The 26,208-nt window shown below is 41.4% G+C and overlaps 2 protein-coding genes across 2 annotated transcripts in view; both read right to left on the bottom strand.

Annotated features, from left to right (window-relative positions):
* LOC131706985 (major histocompatibility complex class I-related gene protein-like) overlaps positions 1-15,817 on the bottom strand; it is a 42,707-nt gene extending 26,890 nt beyond the window's left edge. Inside the window, exons 1-2 of the mRNA XM_059008989.1 lie at positions 15,642-15,817; positions 7,010-7,270 (exon numbers count right to left, since the gene is read on the bottom strand). Coding sequence (XP_058864972.1) covers positions 7,010-7,270; positions 15,642-15,699 — 319 coding nt within the window. The 5' untranslated portion in view covers positions 15,700-15,817. The remainder of the gene's footprint in view (positions 1-7,009; positions 7,271-15,641) is intronic.
* Positions 1-26,208, bottom strand: part of LOC131706979 (zinc finger protein 271-like) — a 163,614-nt gene that overhangs the window by 121,711 nt on the left and 15,695 nt on the right. The window lies entirely within an intron of this gene.

Here is a 26,208-nt window from a genome sequence, read left to right as displayed (position 1 = left end):
AGACATGAGTGAGGGAGCTGGAGAACACACACACACATGAGTGAGGGAGCTGGAGAACACACACACACAGACATGAGTGAGGGAGCTGGAGAACACACACACACACACACACAGAGACATGAGTGAGGGAGCTGGAGAACACACACACAGAGTGAGGGAGCTGGAGAACACACACACACACAGACATGAGTGAGGGAGCTGGAGAACACACACACACAGACATGAGTGAGGGAGCTGGAGAACACACACACACACACACACACACACACACACAGACATGAGTGAGGGAGCTGGAGAACACACACACACACACACACACAGACACAAGTAAGGGAGCTGGAGAACACACACACACAGACATGAGTGAGGGAGCTGGAGAACACACACACACAGACATGAGTGAGGGAGCTGGAGAACACACACACACAGACATGAGTGAGGGAGCTGGAAAACACACACACACACACACACACACACAGAGACATGAGTGAGGGAGCTGGAGAACACACACACACACACACACACACAGACATGAGTGAGGGAGCTGGAGAACACACACACACACACACACACACAGACACAGACATGAGTGAGGGAGCTGGAGAACACACACACACACAGACACAGACATGAGTGAGGGAGCTGGAGAACACACACACACACACACACACAGACATGAGTGAGGGAGCTGGAGAACACACACACAGAGACATGAGTGAGGGAGCTGGAGAACACACACACACACACACACACACAGACAAGAGTGAGGGAGCTGGAGAACACACACACACACATACGAGTGAGGGAGCTGGAGAACACACACACACACACAGACAAGAGTGAGGGAGCTGGAGAACACACACACACACACACACAGAGACATGAGTGAGGGATCTGGAGAACAGACACACACACAGACATGAGTGAGGGAGCTGGAGAACACACACACACACACACACACACACAGAGACATGAGTGAGGGAGCTGGAGAACACACACACACACACACACACAGAGACATGAGTGAGGGAGCTGGAGAACACACACACACACACAGAGTGAGGGAGCTGGAGAACACACACACACACAGACATGAGTGAGGGATCTGGAGAACACACACACACACACACACAGACATGAGTGAGGGAGCTGGAGAACACACACACACAGACATGAGTGAGGGAGCTGGAGAACACACACGAGTGAGGGAGCTGGAGAACACACACACACACACAGACATGAGTGAGGGATCTGGAGAACACACACACACACACACACAGACATGAGTGAGGGAGCTGGAGAACACACACACACACACACACAGACAAGAGTGAGGGAGCTGGAGAACACACACACACACGAGTGAGGGAGCTGGAGAACACACACACACACACAGACAAGAGTGAGGGAGCTGGAGAACACACACACACACACACAGAGACATGAGTGAGGGAGCTGGAGAACACACACACACACACACACACACACACACACACACAGACATGAATGAGGGAGCTGGAGAACACACACACACACACACACACAGACATGAGTGAGGGAGCTGGAAAACACACACACACACAGAGACATGAGTGAGGGAGCTGGAGAACACACACACACACACACACACACACACACACACACACACACAGAGACATGAGTGAGGGAGCTGGAGAACACACACACAGAGTGAGGGAGCTGGAGAACACACACACACACAGACATGAGTGAGGGAGCTGGAGAACACACACACAGAGACATGAGTGAGGGAGCTGGAGAACACACACACACACACACACACACACACACACACACACACACAGACATGAGTGAGGGAGCTGGAGAACACACACACACACACACACAGACACGAGTGAGGGAGCTGGAGAACACACACACACACACACACAGACACGAGTGAGGGAGCTGGAGAACACACACACACAGACATGAGTGAGGGAGCTGGAGAACACACACACACACAGACATGAGTGAGGGAGCTGGAGAACACACACACACACACGAGTGAGGGAGCTGGAGAACACACACACACACACGAGTGAGGGAGCTGGAGAACACACACACACACACGAGTGAGGGAGCTGGAGAACACACACACACACACACACACACACACACACACACAGACAAGAGTGAGGGAGCTGGAGAACACACACACACACACACACAGACATGAGTGAGGGAGCTGGAGAACAGACACACACACACACACACACACACACACACACACACACAGAGACATGAGTGATGGAGCTGGAGAACACACACACACACACACACACACACAGACATGAGTGAGGGAGCTGGAGAACACACACACACACACACACACACACACACACACACACACAGACATGAGTGAGGGAGCTGGAGAACACACACACACACACACACACAGACATGAGTGAGGGAGATGGAGAACACACACACACACACACACACACACACACACACACACACAGATATGAGTGAGTGAGCTGGAGAACACACACACACACACACACACACAAACACGAGTGAGGGAGCTGGAGAACACACACACACACAGACATGAGTGAGGGAGCTGGAGAACACACACACACAGACATGAGTGAGGGAGCTGGAGAACACACACACACACACACGAGTGAGGGAGCTGGAGAACACACACACACACACACACACACACACAGACAAGAGTGAGGGAGCTGGAGAACACACACACACACAGACATGAGTGAGGGAGCTGGAGAACACACACACACACACACACAGACATGAGTGAGTGAGCTGGAGAACACACACACACACACACACACACACACACAGACATGAGAGGGAGCTGGAGAACACACACACACACACACACACAAGACTGAGGGAGCTGGAGAACACATACACACAGACATGAGTGAGGGAGCTGGAGAACACACACACACACACACACACATACATGAATGAGGGAGCTGGAGAACACACACTCACACACACACACACACAGACATGAGTGAGGGAGCTGGAGAACACACACACACAGACATGAGTGAGGGAGCTGGAGAACACACACACACACACACACACACACACACACACACACACACACACACACACAGACATGAATGAGGGAGCTGGAGAACACACACTCACACACACACACACACAGACATGAGTGAGGGAGCTGAAAAACACACAGAGACATGAGTGAGGGAGCTGGAGAACACACACACACACACACACACACTCACAGACATGAGTGAGGGAGCTGGAGAACACACACACACACACACACACAGACATGAGTGAGGGAGCTGGAGAACACACACACACACACACACAGATATGAGTGAGGGAGCTGGAGAACACACACACACACACACAGACATGAGTGAGGGAGCTGGAGAACACACACACACACACACACACAGAGACATGAGTGAGGGAGCTGGAGAACACACACACACACACAGACATGAGTGAGGGAGCTGGAAAACACACACACACACACACAGACATGAGTGAGGGAGCTGGAGAACACACACACACACACACACACACACACACACAGACATGAGTGAGGGAGCTGGAGAACACACACACACACACACACACACACACACAGACATGAGTGAGGGAGCTGGAAAACACACACACACACACACACACACACAGACATGAGTGAGGGAGCTGGAGAACACACACACAGACATGAGTGAGGGAGCTGGAGAACACACACACACACACACACACACACAGACATGAGTGAGGGAGCTGGAGAACACACACACACACACACACACAGACACACACACACACACACACATGAGTGAGGGAGCTGGAGAACACACACACGAGTGAGGGAGCTGGAGAACACACACACACACACACACACACACACACACAGAGAGACATGAGTGAGGGAGCTGGAGAACACACACACACACACACACACACACACACACACACACACACAGAGTGAGGGAGCTGGATAACACACACACACACACACACAGACATGAGTGAGGGATCTGGAGAACACACACACACACGAGTGAGGGAGCTGGAGAACACACACGAGTGAGGGAGCTGGAGAACACACACACACACAGAGACATGAGTGAGGGAGCTGAAGAACACACACACACACACACACACACACACACACACACACACACACACACACACAGACATGAGTGAGGGAGCTGGAGAACACACACACACACAGACATGAGTGAGGGAGCTGGAGAACACACACACACACACACACACACACACACACACACACACACACAGCGTGAGTGAGCTGGAGAACACACACACACACACACACAGACATGATTGAGGGATCTGGAGAACACACACACACACACACACACACACACAGACATGAGTGAGGGAGCTGGAGAACACACACGAGTGAGGGAGCTGGAGAACACACACACACAGACACACACAGAGACATGAGTGAGGGAGCTGGAGAACACACACACACACAGAGACATGAGTGAGGGAGCTGGAGAACACACACACACACACACACACACACACACAGACACAGACATGAGTGAGGGAGCTGGAGAACACACACACACACAGACATGAGTGAGGGAGCTGGAGAACACACACACAGACACAGACAAGAGTGAGGGAGCTGGAGAACACACACACACACACACACACACACACACAGACACAGACATGAGTGAGGGAGCTGGAGAACACACACACACACACACAGACATGAGTGAGGGAGCTGGAGAACACACACGAGTGAGGGAGCTGGAGAACACACACACACAGAGACATGAGTGAGGGAGCTGGAGAACACACACACACACAGACATGAGTGAGGGAGCTGGAGAACACACACACACACACACACACGAGTGAGGGAGCTGGAGAACACACACACACACACACACACACACACACACACACACAAGAGTGAGGGAGCTGGAGAACACACACACACACACACACACAAGAGTGAGGGAGCTGGAGAACACACACACACACACACACAGACATGAATGAGGGAGCTGGAGAACACACACACACACACACACACACACAGAGACATGAGTGAGGGAGCTGGAGAACACATACACACAGACATGAGTGAGGGAGCTGGAGAAAACACACACACACACACACACACACACACACACACACACACACACACACACACAGACATGAGTGAGGGAGCTGGAGAACACACACACACAGACATGAGTGAGGGAGCTGGAGAACACACACACACACACACACACACACACACACAGACATGAGTGAGGGAGCTGGAGAACACACACACACAGACATGAGTGAGGGAGCTGGAGAACACACACACACACACACACACACACACACACACACACACACACACACAGACATGAGTGAGGGATCTGGAGAACACACACACACACACACACACACACACACACACAGACACAGACATGAGTGAGGGAGCTGGAGAACACACACACACAAAGGGAAATAAAAAAATAAAAAAAAACACACATCAAAAGCATGAGTATTGTGATTTTTACTTCTGTTTAGCAGAGTATTTATACTTCTTCAGTGCCGTGAAAGTATTTGCCCCCTGTCTGATTTCCTGCATTTTTGCACATTTTTCACATTGTATTTGGTCAGATTTTTTGTGGGTTGTAGTAGTACACAGAGGGAGTGAGAGAAAAAATGACCCCAAAGTTTGGTGCTTCTTTCATTTGTTTGGTGTGCAAGGTAATCAAACATGCAATCTTCAGGTGTGAAAAAGTTATTGCCCCCCCTAGTTAACTCAACCCAATTAAAGGGATAATTAGGGTCAGCTGTTTGAGTACTTTGGTTAACAACCAGGCCTGATTTGGTTCAGCCCTGCCCAATATAAATCTGACTAACTTTGGCCCTTACCATCAGAGTGAAGTTGTCAGCACACAGGTTCTAGAGGCACATCATGCCACGAACAAAAGAAATTCCTGAAGACCTCTGGAAAAAAGTTGTTGATGCCTATCAGTCTGGAAAGGGTTACAAAGCCATTTCTAAGGCTCTGGGGCTCCACCGAACCACAGTCAGAGCCATATTGTCCAAATGGAGAAAGTTTGGGACAGTAGTGAATCTTCCCAGGAGTGGCCGTCCTGGCAAAATCTCTCCAAGAGCAAGGTGTAAAACCGTCCAGGAAGTCACAAAGAACCCTAGAACAACATCCAGGGATCTGCAGGCCTCTCTCGCCTCGGCTAAGGTCAGTGTTCATGCTGCTAAAGGTGGCGTAACCAGTTATTGAGTCTAAGGGGGCGATTACTTTTTCACACGGGGGCGTTTGGGTGTTGCATAACTTTCTTTAATAAATAAATGAAATATGTATCAAATTTTTGTGTTATTTGTTCATTCAGGGTCCCTTTTATCTAATATTAGGTTTTGGTTGAAGATCTGATAACATTCAGTGTCAAAAATATACAAAAATACAGAAAATCAGACGGGGGGCAAATACTTTTTCACGGCACTGTTTGATTGTGCCTAACTTTAGTATTCAATTAAATGACGAGTAAAAACCTGCAAAGACCCTGAGCAGCACTCTCTATAGAGGTAGAATCACCAGACGCCTGCTTCACCCACCCTGTACTAGTAGATTTGCTGGTGCCCGAGCGATCTCTGCACTGTAATGTGACATGCATTTTTACAGAGAGAAATCAGAGACTCAGCTGCAAGACAGATGTGAATATGCTTGTGTTAATGCTTTGCAAGAATGCTCTAAAATGGTTTACCTCGAGATGGTGGAGTCTCAATTGAGGTTGATATTTATAAGAACTTGCAAAAGTTAGTAAACTGAGTGCGAAAGTTATTGCCAGTTATTGAGAACATTTGCGCATTTTAGCCGTAGAGGGAACGCTGCCTGCAATGTGTGGCAATGTACACCCTGTGTTGTGTATTGATAGGAGGGAAGGTCTGTGAAACGCACTGCTGCCTGTATCACTAACAGAGCAGCGCTGATGAAAGTGTGTGTCTGTGTACTCACCTTCAGTTTGGTTGAAATGTTGCATTGCGATTCCAATATTAGTTTTGAATGTCTGCTCGGCACCGAGGCATATCTGAGTCTGTGTCTCCCAGTATCCTGGTTCCATATTGTCCTTCATCCACTGCTGTCTGGGGATGTTTTGCTTGCTCTTGCTGTCGTAATAATCAATCTGCACATCATCCACCACCCCCACCACCACAAACTCAGGGAACTCCGCTTCGGCTGAGGTCCCCCTGTAGAAATACCGCAGGGAGTGGGTTCCTGCACAGGGAAGAACAGACAGAACAGGGATTACTTCACTGCGCTTCTCAGGATGTTCACAGCCGTATCTCACAGCACATGTAGCAAAGTCTTCTATTCCTCCACCTCTTACCTTTTACTGTGTTATTGTTACACTTGAAAGTGAAGGCTACCTAATAGGGGTGCACCGATAATCGGTAGCTGGCATCAGCGATATACAGGATTGAACAGCATTTGTAGCAAAAAACTACTAGGACTTTTCCAAAACATTTAAATACATTTCCATGACTTGCATACCCTATTTTTTTATTGATCAGCTGATTATTTTGTACTATATTCTAAGAAAATAGCCACTGTACCAGTTAATCAAAAAAATCATGAAAAACATCCATTTAGCAATGCATCAACAATAAAACACCATGACAGAAATACTTGTATAAATAAACATTTGGCTAGAAACAGTTTTACATATTGTAACCGAGTTAAATGTAAGTAGAGTAACTACTGCACTACCATTAACTATCTGCTTTATGCAGTATTATGTGTACAAGATGCATGAAATGTTTAGTATAACATTCTAAACAACCATGTTAAGAAGGTAACTACAAAACAAAAAACTATGACAATCTTTAAGAGGTTTTGTTTTTTCAGCAAGAACTTTATTTATTTTACTTTTTTATTATGAATTATGCTGTTGGAAGTGGTTTGCATAAGAAACAGGAACTGTGGAAATTATTTTTAAAAAAGTAGGTGTGGTGGAGCTGTTTGTCCTGAACATGAAGGCAGAGATTACAGTTTAAGCACCTTAAGCACACTTTTAACAAACAAACAACAAAAGTAACTAAAACACTCCTTCAATTAGGGGTAGAACGACTACTAATCTTTAGCGTTGAATAGTTAAGGGTAAACTAGTCGACTAGTCGGGATGTAGCACACAAATAAACACATCACGGTTTTATTTTTTTTTTATTAAGTAGTTCTCAGATGCATCCGAGATTAATAATCTGACATAAGATCTCCTCTTTACCAGAAACGATGACTTCCATTTTGAGGATTAAAGCGGAGAGAACTGAAGTAAACATGCAGTTATGTAACAAACTAATTTGTGCGTCACTGTAAAACCAACCAGTAGAAAAGACACTTCAACTATAGTACTGCATGGCCATAGCAAAAAGCAACAAAGGCAACATTGCTGTTTAACCACTGTTTTTCATTTAGCCTATGATCAGAATTAATGATTCATATTCACATTACTGATTTTTTTTTTTTTTTTTTTTTTTTAAACAGATTTGAATCATTAGTTCAGGCAATATGCTTATGTAAAACAGTAAACAACAGAAACACTCAGATTCTGTTCTGATGCAGTAGCATAGTCTACCATAAATGAATAAAAACTTACCCTGGTAGCAAAGCCTTTCATATAAGAAACACTATTATATTGCTGACATTGAACTCTTACGCCCCGCCTGTCCCGCGGGCGGAACATGGTACTGCAATTACACATTATATTTCATAAATCATTTTTAATATTATTACAAAAGCAAAAGAGAAAAAAAGCTGACTCGATATCAAAATCGTTGTTTTCCTACCGTCAAACAGCGAAGGAATTTTTCGAATCCGTCATTTCACCGCTGAGATATCCCATTCGCAATGTGTCTAGTACCCCCATGCATTCAAAACAAAAGCAATCGACTAGCTTGCGTTTTGCTGCTCTGGTCTTACAACCTTGATGACGGTGAAGTCTCCCTGATCACGTTGTAGGGGAGGTCACAAGCTTTCCATTCATACCTTTACTTTGTTTGTAGCCCAATCCATTACAGAGTAATCGATGTGCAAACAAACACGCCCACCTCTTGAATGAGAAGGAAAAAAAAAAAAAAGCCTTACAAAGGCTAATGCATGTGGCGATGGCTAGCATGTGAGGTGCCAGAAGAGAAGTGGCAGCCGTGGCAGCAGCAGAATCACAGGATCTTGACTGGTTCAGATTCAGAACCAGTTCTGAAAGATGGTGTTTGGCTGCCTCTCTCATGTCATTCTGTAGAAACTGCAGGTGCTTGAAACGTGGGTCCAACAGGCATGCCATGATGGGAAGTGTTTCCTCAAGTCCTTGCTGATCCAGTTTGAATCGTTTTGTTAGTTGCTTGCTGACTTCTGCCTTAAAGGCTCATGTAGCTCCCATGTCACTGTCTGTTGGCTTGAGGTTGCTGTCCAACAAATTCATAATGACAGGGTAAATGAAAGAAAGCCCCACATGCTGTTCTGCACACAGTGTAGAGTAGTGGTTAGGGCTCTGGACTCTTGACCGGAGGGTCGTGGGTTCAATCCCAGCAGGGGGACACTGCTGCTGTACCCTTGAGCAAGGTACTTTACCTATATTGCTCCAGTAAAAACCCAACTGTATAAATGGGTAATTGTATGTAAAAATAATGTAATTGTATGTAAAAAAAAAAAAAAAAATAATGTGATATCTTGTAACAATTGTAAGTCACCCTGGATAAGGACGTCTGCTAAGAAATAAATAATAATAATAACATAATAGTGGTTAATTTTGCCAACAGTCTTAGTACAGGTAACAACTGCTCTATCAGGTCCCAGACATTACTTTTCAACAACAGTGACTTGCGAGCGGCTGCTTTTGTGACAGTTTTATCAGTCAGGACAGTCTGAACAGCCAGTCATTGCTCAAGTAAGCGTTCCAACATGAAGAACGTAGAATTCCACCGTGTGGTGCAGTCATTCAGAAGCTTGTTTTGTTTGTAGTCAAGCTGAACTTGCTGTTTTTCCAGCTCACTAGTGGCCAATGCAGAGCGACAGAAATGCCTGACAACTTGTCTTACTGCTTCTACTGCTTTGGAGATGTCTGGAAGACTTAACCCTTTGCGGTCCATTTATTCAGCGCGTCTCAGGTGCGTCAGGTCCAATTTATATTCACACGCGCGGTTTAAAAGTTTATTAGGAATGATACAAAAAAAAAAAAATTAAATTAACTCCCCATGTTCCTAAATGCACGCATCTCAACGTGCTGTACAAACACAAAAAACACAGACCACCATCTATACATACAGCATATTAAGAGTATACATAATATAAAAAAATTACACAAATCAAAAACCAAGTCATGATCAAAATGCCTGATCGTGAAAGTGTGTCTTTTAAAAGCATCAACGGTCGTAGCATCCATGATAGATTGAGGAAGGTCGTTCCAAAGTTTGGGCGCAAAAAGCCCTATTGCCCATGGAGCGAAGCTTAGTTTTGGGTATTGCCAATAAACCCGAGGATGAAGAATGTAATTTACGTACGGGTGTGTAACGTGTAAGCAATTCAGCAATGTAACATGGAGCTAAACCGTTCAGAGCCTTATAGGTTAACAACAGTATTTTAAAATCAATCCTGCTCTCAACCGGCAACCAGGGCAAAGAAGCAAGAACCGGTGTAATCTGGGCATCCAGTTTAGTGCCAGTTAAAATGCAAGCAGCAGAGTTCTGAATATATTGTAACCTGCTGATAGCAGCCTTGGAGACACCTGCAAGCAACGCGTTGCAATAATCGAGCCGGGAAGAAACAAAGGCATGAACTAGCCTTTCTGCAAAAGACACAAGACAGCATGGGGCGCAGACGAGCAATGTTACGAAGGTGAAAAAAGGATACTTTGGTGACATTGCAGATATGTGACTTCTGGAGCAGCGATGGCCAATTGTTGCAGTGCTGTCTGACCCTACTGTGAAATCAGCAAGGGCAGTATGCCATCTGGATCTCAGTCAAGATCAGTGGTCCTTACTTAATGAATTGGTCAGTGTTCTGCAGCCTTTTGAGACTGCCACAACATACCTGAGTGGGGAAACCTACGTCTCTCTCTCTCTCTCTCTCTCTCTCTCTCTCTCTCTCTCTCTCTGCTGTGCCATCTCTAAGTCGGTAAGCTCCTTAACGGATCCTGCTGTGAAAAACTCTTCTGCCATTAAAAACTTCAAGAGAGTTGCACTTCAGCAGCTGGACCAGAGATGGAAGATCAGCATCCTTGACAGCAGTTCTGGACTAGACTTGGAGAGTCCAATGATTTCAGCAGCTATCTTAGATCCTCGATTCCGACACCTTAGATTTGTTAGGAAATCATGCAGTGTTAGCACAGAGCAGATTGAGAGGGCACTCTGTCTTCAAGGACATTACGTGAATACATCCAGTCATTACACTGCTAGTGTCACCAATGCAACTGATACAACCAGGGCCGACACTTCTGGAACAGACACAGGTTTTCATCAACCTCCCTCATCCTCCTCAATGACAAGTGATGCTGCTGATGTTGAAGAGCATGAGGGCAGACGTGAAAGCAATGTTTTAGATGAAGAGGTTCATTCTTCACCTCGCTCTTGGAATGCTAAGTTTTCAACAACAGCCTCATCATTCATCCAGCAATGCTATTGTAGCATCCAGCAATGCTACTGTAGATTCTTGTGATGCTGGTGACATTTCTGATAATCATGAAAACAGCCCTGATGATAGCGAGGTAGAACCAGATGAACCCATTGATCTAAGCCACCCACAACTGGTGCTAGACAGGATGTTTATGATGGAAGGACAGTGCACTGACAGCTCTTCTGACTCAGAGGAAAGTAATGAAGAACAAGCCTTGCGGAAAGAAGTAGTACAATACATCAGTGAGAAGGCTAGCGATAAAGATACTGAGCCTTTGCAGTGGTGGAAGAACAATATGCATCGCCTTCCTCGCCTGGCCAAACTAGCTAAACGGTTTCTCAGTATCCCTGCCACCTCTACTCCACCTGAAAGGCTTTTTTCAGCAGCTGGTGCTATTGTGACAAGACAACGTGCCAGCCTTAGCCCTAGCCACGTTGATATGCTGGTGTTGTTACATAGCAACCTTGCACAACGTGTTTGTTTTTCAACATGTTGGGTCATGTTAAAATTTGTTCATGTGACAACACAAATAATGAGCGCAGTTTTCAGGAAACAACTTAAGGTTCAGTATTTTTGTAATGCTAAAAAAAGACCCACAGTACTACAGACTTTTGTTTTAAGTGAATAGTGTCTGTTAACTATTTTTGCAATTAAGTTATTGACTTCTTTAAAGGTTAATGAGTTGACTAAAATAATTTTGCTCCACTTGTTCAACAAACAGCAAAAATAGTAGGTTGAAGTGACAAGAATTATTAAGTTTTACAATTGCTTTCCAAAAATTCAGGAGCAAATTTTGTACTGTAGTTATTTATGTGAGAAAGCATTTTCTGATTTAATAAAACTGTAAAAAAATAATAATGTTATGTGTTGTCTGAGTGAGACTTGCTATTTTAGATAGACCATCAACAGAGTAAGACAACAAATCCAGTACTGGAGATAATGTTATTAAAAAGAAAAAAAGAAAATTAAATTGAAATTAACAGATTAATTGATGAATCGAAATTATTAATCATTCGTGTCGATTATTTAAATAATCGCTCAGCACACCTCTATTTTTTACTATTTATTTTCGTGTACTTTTGTGGAGCTACCGTTAGTATGTACACTAGGGCTGTCAGTTAAGCCTCAAAAAAGCAATCAATTAATTGGGCACACAAAATATAATCGTTGGAATAAATATCAATGATTGTACCGCCATCATACATTTTCACTCCATTTCCCCCCCCCCCCATGAATATTTTAATATCACTGCAGTTTTAGTAAAAGCTTGTGCACAATTGAATGCGAGGAGTAATTACACCAATGCACCACGCATTGCATCTTGTTAATACTGTACCACCTAACCTTCACTATCTGTGAAACACACTGCGGAAATCCCTGCCTAAAACAATAATAATAATAATGTTTGCTCCAGGACTTACAGACTGTGGGTCAATGTGGCCCCCTCAATTTTAGGGGGACATTTTCTTCAGTGAGGGGGTCAATATCTTTGTTTGATTCAGAACCAACCACCATGGGGGCTCCCGAGTGGTGAATCCGGTAAAGGCGCTCCACGTGGAGTGCAGGATGCGCCCTATAGTCTGGGCTATTCCACAGCCGACCGTGGACGGGAGCTCCTAGGGGGCACACAATTGACTGAGCGTCGCTTGGCTGGAGGGAGGGTTAGGTTGGCCAGGGTGTCCTCGGCTCACCAGCGACCCCTGTAGTCTGGCCGGGCACCTGCAGGCTTGCCTGTAAGCTGCCCAGGGCTGCGTTGTCCTCCGACGCTGTAGCTCTTGGGTGGCTGCACGGTGAGTCTGCAGTGTGAAAAAAAGCGGTCGGCTGACGGCACACACTTCGGAGGACAGTGTGTGTTCATCTTCGCCCTCCCGGGTCAGCGCAGGGGTGGTAGCGGTGAGCTGAGCTTCAAATCATAATTGGCAATTCCAAATTGTGAGAAAATAATAAAAATAATTGGCAACGACTAAATTAAAAAAAAAAAAAAAACACCATTTCTTCTTTTTGTTTGTTTTAAATTTGCCAACAGTTTACTGACCTTTTGTTTCTGAACAAAAAATAAAACTGTAAAGCTGTAGATACAACCAAGGTGTCTCTACAATACTCACTGTCACTTTTGGGGAAAATATTGGGAAATGTGTCACAGTGACGCTGGTGTATCACTGAGTAGAGGACAATCATTGTACCAAATCACATTAGAACAGGGGTTTTCAATCTTTTAAAGCTGTGCACCCCTTTCCAAAAAATGTAGCCCACCTCCTACCCCCATCTGAGAGTCATAATAAAATAAAAATAGAAAAAAGTCAGTACAATAACATGATACAACAAAACGCACAATCCTAGGAGTGTGTGATGGATTTAATTATAAAAGTTACAATATTATAACTGAAAAAAAATCAATTTACTTTTGGATAAAAAAAAGTCCCTCAAACAGGTTTCTAGTTAGAACATAAGAAAGTTTACAAACGAGAGGAGGCCATTCGGCCCATCTTGCTCGTTTGGTTGTTAGTAGCTTATTGATCCCAGAATCTCATCAAGCAGCTTCTTGAAGGATCCCAGGGTTTCAGCTTCAACAACATTACTGGGGAGTTGGTTCCAGAACCTCACAATTCTCTGTGTAAAAAAGTGCCTCCTATTTTCTGTTCTGAATGCCCCTTTATCTAATCTCCATTTGTGACCCCTGGTCTTGTTAATTTTTTCAACATCATTTTATTGTAATTGCATATAATAGTACATAATACGTTATTGAGATATTTTGATTTTAAACACGAGAAGTCTCGTTTCCACATTTCTGTTGATAAAGGAAGGGGATGCAGTATATCGTACTGTTGTTCAATGACACGTTTGGTCACGTAACTGTACAGGTCCGCACTCTCTCATGGGATGCAGTTTCTCATGCTACACCGGTCTCCCCTGATAAAACGACTGAAAGATTAAAATAATAATAATAATAATAATAATAATAATTTATACAAAATAATTTACTCAGTCAACTAAATGTACAAAGACGAAAAGTTCCAGTTCTGTCCCTGCACTGTTGGTTTAATGATTTCAAGTCAAAACCTATAAAAGGACAGTCACTGTTGTACTTATTTGTACTAAATTACTGTAACTATTTTGCGTTAACTTTGCAGTTGCGATGAAAATGACACACCTTGGAAAATAATTAAGGGGGCAAAAAGTTTCCAACATTACAACGTTGCCTCAAAATTAGCCTACAAAAATATATTTGTTTCGGTGAATGAGAATAATTTAGTGTACAAAAAAATCCTGTGTTTGAAACTATCCGTGGAATTATTTATTGGTTGTATTGTTTACTTCCGTGTTTCTGAAATGATCGTCGTTAGGATCTGCGCACTCACTAGCGCTCCGGTCTGGGGTCTCCTGACAAAACGAGAAAAACTGCAGCATCCAGCACTACATTTAAAATAAATCCGCGCAAGGAATATTTAAACTGTTAACATGTCAATATATACATCAATAAACAAGCCACGGTATAATATTTTGTACGCTATTGTTTGTTTATTTAGCACTTCCCTTATAAATTGCCACTGATGTTACTTGTGTTTGTACTTAATAAATACTCGGTTAGTAAATATTATACACCTGTTTGTTCAATTTTGCGGGCTCACTATTACAAACCAGTAACTTGAAAAAGGTTGAACAGTAACAATTAGGTTTACCAGAGCTTTTTCTAGCTGTCAGCCGTATATCCGGCCTTGTATTTAAGTGCGTACCAGTCCCTATTGAAATAATTATTTTGATGGCATTACTCGCCGACTACTTACTTTCATGATTCAGTTTTAAATGTGTTACTACATGTAATACGTTGTCATTGTATTTGCTGCAAACGATTAAGATACTAGTAACAATATGGATAAAGGAATATCCGTAACACCATAATCCACCCCTACGACTGTACATCCACCAAACAAACAGTATCGGCACACTTATTTTTCCATTTCAAGCACTGTTGTAAACTCACCTGCTCCAGACGCCGCACGAACGCAGCACAGGATCCCCAGCACAACCGCCCTCAACATCTCCGATACTCTTCACAAATCAAAATAATAAAGAATAAACTCGATTTCCGCCGAAAATAAGTAGATTTCAGAACAATATTCACAGGATCACTCGGTGCAAACAAAGATACACACTGAACAGTTTTGCACAGTTCTGTCCAATTATAAAAATGTTTTCTCACCAAGTATTGTGATTGGCTGCCCTGGAGGCTCTCGGCCAATAGGACGCGCAGCATCAGGAGTCTCCGGGTCGAATACATTTCCACAGGTTTTCGACTCTGAAACTGAAAGAGATCTGTTCAGAAAACACCCTGAATACCGCGGTGTTATTAATAACAGAGCTGGAACAAAGTGATTATGTCCCAAAACTTTCAGGGTCAATTGCAACGAACCGAAAGGAGCACTAACGTGCTTAGTACGGAGGACGGTACTAAACTAGTACGCAAGTTAATACCAATTGCAATGAACCAAGCAGCTCGTCACCAGATAGTGACCAGCTGCGTGTTCTCGAGTGGAACGAACCCAAAGTAACTTATGGTATGTTGCCCTCTGCGACAGGGGTTTTGAAACGGGAGGGGGGCGACTGTATCCTAGGGGCGTTAGAAGGGTTAGGATTTTATTTTATTTTTAATTTATTTTAATTTACAGCGCACATCTTAAGTTAGAGTTATACCGTATAAGGGGCGACAGCATAGAAAACCCACGTAGCCTGCGGTCAATACATCCACAATTTACGTCACAGGACCCTGACTTTGCCGCCTTTGGCAACAGTGTATACCTGCAAGACAGACGACACGCCTCACACCCCAAGCCTGGCAGCCTTTAACTCCGCCTCTAACTCCACCTCTACAGTGACGCAATTTCCAAGAACTCACATTGATGCGCTGATCACACCCATGTGAAGTTTCTTTTTTGTTTACGGAATCTACTTTTCTCTGTATTGTCAATGTCGTAACATGTAATATGCCCGTTTTATTTATGTATTTCAAATAATGAATACATCGACATTGCGTTCTAAATAAACCATTTAAACATCATTACATTTATAAAGGCAGTATTTAATGCGCTTACGTTTCCATATATATATATATATATATATATATATATATATATATATATATATATATATAATTACACAAAAGTAGTAATCGTTAACTATTTGCGGTATGTAATGTATGTCTTTTTTTTTTTTTTTTTTACAATCTGCAAGCATTGCTGGGAATGGTCTTGATGTCAGCGTATTTAAAAAATATTGCTTGATACTCTCTGATTAATATCCTGCCCTCCGCTTCTTTGGAAACTGTTCAATTATCCGTTTGTTTCTATAGCAACAATACTGTTAGAACGGAACCCTATAAAAATGTACCACTGGATTTTGGAACAAGGTACAATGGCATCTGTGAAAGTACAATTGTATTGTATAATATATGTATCCTACACCATCAATGTACAATTCCCTGTGTTACAATAATGCAGTACAACCATAATAATAATAGTATAGCTACACTATAGAACCGTGGTACATTTTTATAGGGGTAGAGCTTCACACAATCTACATTTACTTAATTGTATTAAAGTAAGAATGATGTGTGTCATTCTCATCTTATTTACAATGTAAAATTGACATGCTTACATGTCTGTCTAGGTTAGCCTCGGTATACACAATAAAATATAGGAAGCTGAAGTTCAGGTCGTCACTCATATTATTTGCATCCCAGTTTTTGTTCTGTCCTTTAAGCTCATATGCCAATTGATTTATCAAAGTTGAATGATGATCCCTTTAAGTCCCTTTGGTCATATCATGTTGACCTGCTTTTTGTCTGTGAGTATCCCACAAGGATCATTATTATTATTTATCTCTTAGCAGACGCCCTTATCCAGGGCGACTTACAATTGTTACAACATATCACATTATACATTATTTCACATTATACAGATATCACAGTATTTTTACATACAATTACCCCTTTATACAGTTGGGATTTTACTGGCGCAATCTAGGTAAAGTACCTTGCTCAAGGGTACAGCAGCAGTGTCCCCTACCAGGGATTGAACCCACAACCCTCCGGTCAAGAGTCCAGACCCCTAACCACTACTCCACACTGCTGCTGGATCATCCCTTGTACAAGTGCATGTAACCTGGCCCAGCATGGATTTGTGTGTCACACATGAGAATGGAGTTTGTATGTCATAGCTAAATATCCCTGTGCCATGTAACATATCCTAAATGAAATACAAACTGAAATTAGAATTTCAATGTAGATGTAAAATAAAAATACAGCCCTGCGTAAACCATTGTGCAATCACTTTTTAATAAATATATTTCTATAACTGTTAATTTGCAGTCTGTGTGGAGTTTGCATGTTCTCCCTGTTTTCATATTGTGGGTTTTCTCCGGGTACTCCGGTTTCCTCCCACAGTTCAAAGACATGCTGTCCAGGTTGAGTGGTCACTCTAAATTGCCCTGTGAGTGTGTGTGTGTGTGTGTGTGTGTGTGTGTGTGTGTGTGTGTGTGTGTGGTGCCCTGCGATGGACTGGCGTCCCATCCAGGGTATAGTCTTGCCTTGCGCCGTGTGTATGCCGGGTTAGGCTCCGGCTCACTGTGACCCTGTAAAGGAGTAAGCGGTTAATGATAATGGATGGATGGATGGATGGATGGATGTTAATTTTCAGCATGCACAAAGTGAATTACATATAGGGTATATTCACCCCTGGACATGTTCACATAGATATACTAACATGTGGATTAGTGTTTAGGGCTCTCAACTCTTTGCCGGAGGGTTGAGGGTTCAAACCCAGGTGGGGCACTGCTGCTGTGCCCTTGAGCAAGCAGGTACTTCACAGATTGCTCCAGTAAAATACCCAGCTCTATAAATAGGCACAAATACAAGTCACTTTGAATAAAAGCATCAGCTAAAAAATTATCTATAGCAATTTAAGTCCATATGTGAAAAACACACACAAAATACAGCAATTTATCATGTAGTCACATAGAGGTGGTGATTAAATGGGTCTCTTTTAGCAAGGTGCAGTTGTATTGAAGTGAAAGTGGTTGCCTATAGGTACAGTTGGTGGCTAAAAGTGGAACTGAAGACAAACCAACCCTAAACTTAACCCCAAACCCTAAATAACAAGCTGTGATGCAAATAAAAATCCAACTACAGCCTCGCATTAAAGATTATAATCATTGAACATCTGTGATGTTTGTTGGTATTGAAATGAATTAGTAGAAAGGGAGTGGATTTTATCTGTTCCTATTAAAATTGTAAGATTTTTTGATTACATACACATAGGGCAGCAGTGTGGAGTAGTGGTTAGGGCTCTGGACTCTTGACCGGAGGGTCGAGTTCAATCCCAGGTGGGGGGACACTGCTGCTGTACCCTTGAGCAAGGTACTTTACCTAGATTGCTCCAGTAAAAACCCAACTGTATAAATGGGTAATTGTATGTAAAAATAATGTGATATGTTGTAACAATTGTAAGTCACCCTGGATAAGGGCATCTGCTGAGAAAGAAATAATAATAATAAGGAGTTCTGTAACCACTGGAGGTCTTTATGAAGAACTTGATTACAATCTTTGCTCTTATGATTTATCATGTATATTAGGTTATAGTTTGTGGCATGGTGGTGTGGTGGTTAGCGCTGTTGCCTCACAGCTCCAGGGTCCCAGGTTTGATTCCCATTTCAGGGGAGTTTGCATGTTCTCCCCGTGTTCGTGTTGGTTTTCACCAGGCACACTGGTTTCCTCCCCTCATCCAAAAACATACTGGTCAGGTTGATTGGTCACTCTAAATTGCCCTCTGTGTGCATGCTTGTGTGAGTGTGAGAGTTGGACTGATGTCCCATCCTGGGTGTAGTCCTGCCTTGCACCGTGTCTGTCGGGTTAAGCTCCAGCTCACCGTGACCCTGTATTGGATGAAGTGGTTATTGATGATGGATGGTTAATAATTGTAATAATGCATTTATTGACATCCACATGTTCTCCAATTAATAAATATTTGGACTGAACGTGTTTAATTTTACCACAGATAAATTGACAAAATCCCACATCAAGTGTATATATATATATATATATATATACATATTGGTGCACAATTCTGCTCCTCTAGAGTCGCAGTCAGTCCAGCAGGTTTTTGTAACTGTCTGTAAATCTCCAACTGCTTAAGAGCAAATCAAAGGGTAAACTTGTCCAATTAATAAATTTAATTCAAATCAGGTAATGAAGGCCTCAAGGGGATCAAAAAAATGAAAACCTTCTTGCCCCAGAGTTCTGCACCCCTGACAAAGTAGATGTTAACACAGTCATTCATTCACAGTTGTCTGAAGGTTTTTTTTTTTATTTCAAAGCACTTATTTATCTGTTTTGATTGAAGTCCTGCTTTCCTGTCAAAAGTACTATGAAAACAAACAAGGAGATCAAAATTGCAAACAAAGAACTTTATTACAAATATATAATGCAGTTTGGATATTAAAAATTAAAATGCAGTTATTTTTGACAAATATGTTTTTTATGATATAGCAAGAAATAATGAATGTAAACTTGCTTTTTGTTGATATTTTAAAACCAACTTTGGGGGGATTAAATCAACATTTAGACCCATCCACTAAAACCAAATTAGAAATATGCACTTAATAGCAGTTTGATTTATCATAAATGGGCACTTTCTTCTACTAATAAATACAACCACCATTAAATTCTGACTTTGCGATTAGCTGATGGGTCAAGTTTTAATTTAATTCCCCCATTTAATTTACACTGAATAAAGGGAGCCTACTGTATTTGCAAGTGAGTATTCCTGAGCATTCTCTATAAACATTTAAATAAACATATGTAAACAATTTATGCACAATAATTTACTTGAAATGCATATCGTTCACTAAATATATTAAACAACCTTCAACAATGTTACATGTAAAAACCATTAAATAACAAACCATCACACTGCACTGCACCCTTTAGATGGACATCCAAGTGCTTTTTTAAATGGTGGCGTTTAATGGGTTTATATTTGCTTGGCTGGCAAAATGGACAGTGGTACAATCTGCAGCATTGGGTACACCGTTTCACCTCAGGCAACACTCCTTTCACTGCTGTTATATGTAACTGAAATACAAAGAGTAAATTGCAACATGATTAATAACCTACACTGAGATTGGATGAAAAGAATGTATCTGCTAAGAAATAAATAATAATAATGATCTGTAGCTAATGTGAAATTTAGAAAACACTGATGTATACTGGTACAGTGAGGTATTTTGAAGAACTAGTGACAATGGCCTCTATACTCAAAGCATTTTTTGCAAATTTTGTATTAGCATCATTTTTTTTAGAGTTGCAAATGTTGACATAAAATGCAAGTTATGAAGTACGATTTCCTCAGACACAACATCTATACATATTAAGCATGTGTGCTGTGACTTCTTACATTGGATTCCTTTTAGAAAAAGTGTCAATAATAGCAAATGTGTGTGAAATGCTTTGAGTAGAGAGACCAATGTTTCTGTAATTGATGCATTGTTAGGGTGTTTTACATTATATATATTACATTACAATGCAAAATGTAAGTTTTAAGTTTTGTTTTCTGGGGACATGAGCCTGGTGTAACCTGAGCTGTTAGTCAGATCAAGACAGTACAAACTAGTTTACGCAGGGAATACTGAGTGCTTGGCTAGATGAAAAACTGGTCCTGCAGCTTTTGGATTCTCCATTTCAGGCTGCAGAGTTGTCACAACTATCTGATCATTTATAGGAGGGAAGTCAAGAGAAAATATAGATTTTTAGATATAGAAGTTTTATTTCCAGATATGTTTAAATTCGATGAAAACTCTTTGTAAGAGTAAGGTTGTTTTTTTTGTTTAATTTCAATCTATATTTTCTCTTGACTTCTCTACTGTCAACATAGATATACACATAAAATTATAATATAATGTCACCTCAATGATAAAAGGCCACTGTCCGCTATAAGTCCAGAGTAATTTATGGACATAATATATGAATATTAATATCTGAAAAGTGTATATATTTTTATGCAAAATTGTACAAATTAAACGACGTAACCAAATGAATAATAATTAATTATAAAAATGAAAGTTAAATCATTGGTGTAACTTCGCATGTACCGCATGCTAACCTGAATCTTTGTTACTTTTAAGTGGAAAACAATATATCTGCCTAATTGGCATTTTTACCGTTATGTAACAGAGATCTTTGTTATACCAGATGTAGTCGTAAGTAACCAGTGTTTACACCCTGTAGCAATGTCATCCTTATTTAATAAACATTAATTATAACTTTTATAAGTATTTGAAAATAAATCACATTAAAAAAGATATGTGATTTAAGTAATTTCAGCTGACACTAACAAATGTTTCTAATGTATATAGATTACTATATATATATATATATATATATATATATATATATATATATATATTACTCATGGATAATTAAATACAAAGACGAATTTAACAAGTTAAACATCCCTTGTGTGTCCTCTTCTGTCAAAATTTAAATGCAACTGTGCTTGCATATGTTTCTCCTTCTCAAATGTGACGTCTTTCTTTTTGCGTCACTGTAGAGGTGGAGTTAGCGGCGGAGTTATAAGGGTGCCAGGCTTGGGGTGTGAGGCGTGTGTCGTCCGTTTTGCAAGTATACCCTTCTCGCCTTTGGTGCTAGGACCAAAATGATGTCACAAATGGACGGAGTTAGTAAACAGTGTAGCATTTCTGGAGCCGGTAGAGCTCTTTAATAGCGCGCTCGCAATGCTTTTAACTTATTCGCGCTCGCCCTGGCAAAATGTTTCATGACATAATCAAGCATTAATTCACATAAATAACAGTCAGTTACCTTCTAGTAACGATATAAGTACTGAGTGGGCTCCACAAATGGCGCCTGTAATTGAGTACCGAACTGCATCACGGGATTGACTGTCCTATCCTGCTTTATATTGGGTGCGTTGACGACACGCAGACTTTCGTCATTCTGCACAGAATCTGCACACAATCGGCGCAAGTAGCCAATGAATTTTCAGAATATTTGCAGAATCTGCGCAGACTTGGTAAAGTCTGCCTCTCGTGAACGCACCCATAGTCCTAGCTTTGGTGTGAACACGGGGCTGCCGTAACATGAAGCAACGTGCAAGGAGGCGGCATGCGCGTCTCGTTCGTTGGGCATACACAAGGCAAATGAAATTTAATAGAGAAGTGTAAAGTATTGCATGCGGGCAATAAAAATGTTCATTATAAATATCATATGGGAGATAGTGAAATTGAAGAAGGGAACTATGAAAAAGACCTAGGAGTTTATGTTGACTCGGAAATGTCTTCATCTAGACAATGTGGGGAAGCTATAAAAAAGGCTAACAAGATGCTCGGATATATTGTGAGAAGTGTTGAATTTAAATCAAGGGAAGTAATGTTAAAACTCTACAATGCATTAGTAAGACCTCACCTCGAATATTGTGTTCAGTTCTGGTCACCTCGTTACAAAAAGGATATTGCTGCTCTAGAAAGAGTGCAAAGAAGAGCAACCAGAATTATCCCGGGTTTAAAAGGCATGTTGTATGCAGACAGGCTAAAAGAATTGAATCTATTCAGTCTTGAACAAAGAAGACTACGCGGTGATCTGATTCAAGCATTCAAAATCCTAAAAGGTATAGACAATGTCAACCCGGGGGACTTCTTTGACTTGAAAAAAGAAAAAAGGACCAGGGGCCATAAATGGAGATTAGATAAAGGGGCATTCAGAACAGAAAATAGGAGGCACTTTTTTACACAGAGAATTGTGAGGGTCTGGAACCAACTCCCCAGTAATGTTGTTGAAGCTGACACCCTGGGATCCTTCAAGAAGCTGCTTGATTCTGGGATCAATAAGCTACTAACAACCAAACGAGCAAGATGGGCTGAATGGCCTCCTCTCGTTTGTAAACTTTCTTATGTTCTTATGTTCTTAACACTCCTTAACTCAATCCCTACAAATAGTGTTGGGAAAAGTGAAGCCTCTTGAACCACTGAACCCTCTGAACCATTTGCTTCATAAAAGATTCACTGAGCCGAATCACTTGAAGCGCTTCGTGCTCCATAGTGACATCTGTTGGTAGAGCCGCGTCATTGAATATACTCCGTTTCACACAGGCTGCTATTCCTGGTAGAAGGCATTTGAAATTATGATCTGTAGCCTAATTAATGCACACGATAGACCGTAAAGCATGCTTTTACAGTGTCCGTTTACTTAATTTCTCCGTTACCTGGTTATATATCAACCACACATTTGATTATCCAAAAAAAAAAAACCATAAATTATCATAGGCTACTTGAAATATAAAATTGTTGTACAATCGAAAACACGATAATGTTACTTTAGAAAAGCCATCTGAATTCGGTTAATGTACTCAGCGCAAAAATGTGTGTTTTAACTTAAGTATGACATTTCATAAACCACCAGTAAACCAGTTCTTCAGTGGCGCAACAAGTAAATCGTGTAATTAAATATGCTTTAGGGTTCGAATCGCCGGTGATGAAATGTGCTTGTAGCCATCTCCTTGTTTTAGTTCAAAATAAGAAAAGTAATTTAATTTTCTTTAATGCAAAACTAAAAGTTTCGTATTTGCTAATATTTTATAATAGTAAAGTATTAAAAAAAATTGGCATTTGAAATGCAACGTTAAATAATATATTAGCTCCATTTGTATACGCTGCTATGCTCTTTGGTTTGAAAAATACAACTAAAATGTTCGTTAAAAAGTAAAAACAAGACGCAGCATCCTGATTTAAAAAAAAAAAAAAACACAGGAACTTTACTAAACGTTTCATTTGTTGCTCATTTGAAAAAAAAACACATTATGAAATTTACATTATAAATGTATATGTGTCTATATAGTAAGTTATATATAAAAAAAATAAAAACTCCTTGAAAAAATGATGTATTCTGTCCACACTGATTTTTTTTTAAAATCATCATTTAAAAAAAAAAAACATGTGAAAAATATTTTAGTTGCTATTAAGTGGTTTGTTGTGATTCAATAACAAGATATGCTGAACCGTACTACTTTTTAGTCTGTTCCTTTTTTGCTAATTAGCTCCCCAAATTTTGAAAATGCGTTCACAAGGAACAGATGTTGCATGGCGGGCTAAATATTTTTTTGCAAGTTTAAAAAGATGTGGATATGTCACAGAGTTCACAGACCAGTGATTGATTGGCTCTGCGACCGCTCAAGGTAAGCATCACTAATAATGTACCTCTGCACTTCAACAGTGGCATTGGAAGTAACACTGTGAACTTTTTGTGTTTCTTTGACCTTGAAGTCAAACATGTCCCAAAGACTGCTTGTTGAGACGGATGTTGAGGCTGATGCTGAGGCTGAGGCTTCTTGTTCAGTAATCAGAGCAGCACATTCTGCTGTCAGGGGTCTTACAGCTACCTGTGCGTTTATGGAGTTTCCAATTGCAAGGACTTTAAAACATGGATCCAGCAGAGTACAGAACAGAGACCAAGCATTCGAACTGTTTCCACACTACCACACCTCCTCTGTAAATTTGCTTGTAGCTGTGCTGTTAAAACCTCAGCTGCAGGTTGAAGTGTGCGTTTCTGTGACAACACATATTGAAGCATTCTTGTCAGGGGAATGATTTTTGAAGCTGAAACACTTTTTTTCTGAAGATAGCTCCAAGGTTGCTGTATGAAATGGTTCTAAAACCCTAAGACACTCCTTCATAATTTCAGCTGAGCTTAAGGGAACTATATCTGTATGTAAAGTGGCAACAGCTGCAGCAATGGATTCTTTTTGCTCCACAAGCCTTAGAAACATTTCATAGGTGCTGTTCCACCGTGTCTACCTCTTGCACGAGCTTGTGTTGAGGTTTGTTAAGCAGGATTTGGACTTCTGAGAGCTTTTCCTTTGCATTTGAGCTTGATCTGAAGAACCCAACTATTCTGCGTGCCTTCTCTCTGATAAGCTCCAGATCTGGGGTATTCTGCAAGGCATTTTTCACGATGCAAAACATGGTAAATGATAGATATTCATATTTCGAATTGCTGCAACCATGTTTGCTGCATTGTCAGTGATGAAGGCAGTAATCTTGTCACGGAAGTTCCAAGTGTCCATCAAATGCAGTAGAGACTCGGTGATATGGCCAGATGTGTGGGTTCTTTTAAAATGGGATATATCCAGTAAAAAACTGGATAGTTTGGGCTGGTGAGAAATGAAGTGACAGGTCACTGCAAGGTAAGCTTCAGTGTTTATAGATGTCCACATGTCTGTTAGGCAAACATGGTCAGCTCTCTGCACCTCCTCCATAACTTTTTGTTTATGAATGGTATACTGACAAATAACCATGTTCTTGAGTCTTCCTGCTTGGTAATGTATACTGAGGATCAATAACCTGCACAAGGTTTCTGAAGTTGTGTGAGTAATTTGAAGACATTAATATGTTTCAATATTAACTAAATCAAGTTATTAATCAAATTGATTAATCTTGCTACATAGTTGATGTATTAATGTTTGGATGTACTGTTACTTGATTGGTTACTG

Source organism: Acipenser ruthenus, chromosome 38 (assembly GCF_902713425.1).
Source record: "Acipenser ruthenus chromosome 38, fAciRut3.2 maternal haplotype, whole genome shotgun sequence".
In the NCBI taxonomy this organism is placed as follows: Eukaryota; Metazoa; Chordata; class Actinopteri; order Acipenseriformes; family Acipenseridae; genus Acipenser; species Acipenser ruthenus.
This window is presented reverse-complemented; position numbering and strand designations above follow the sequence as displayed.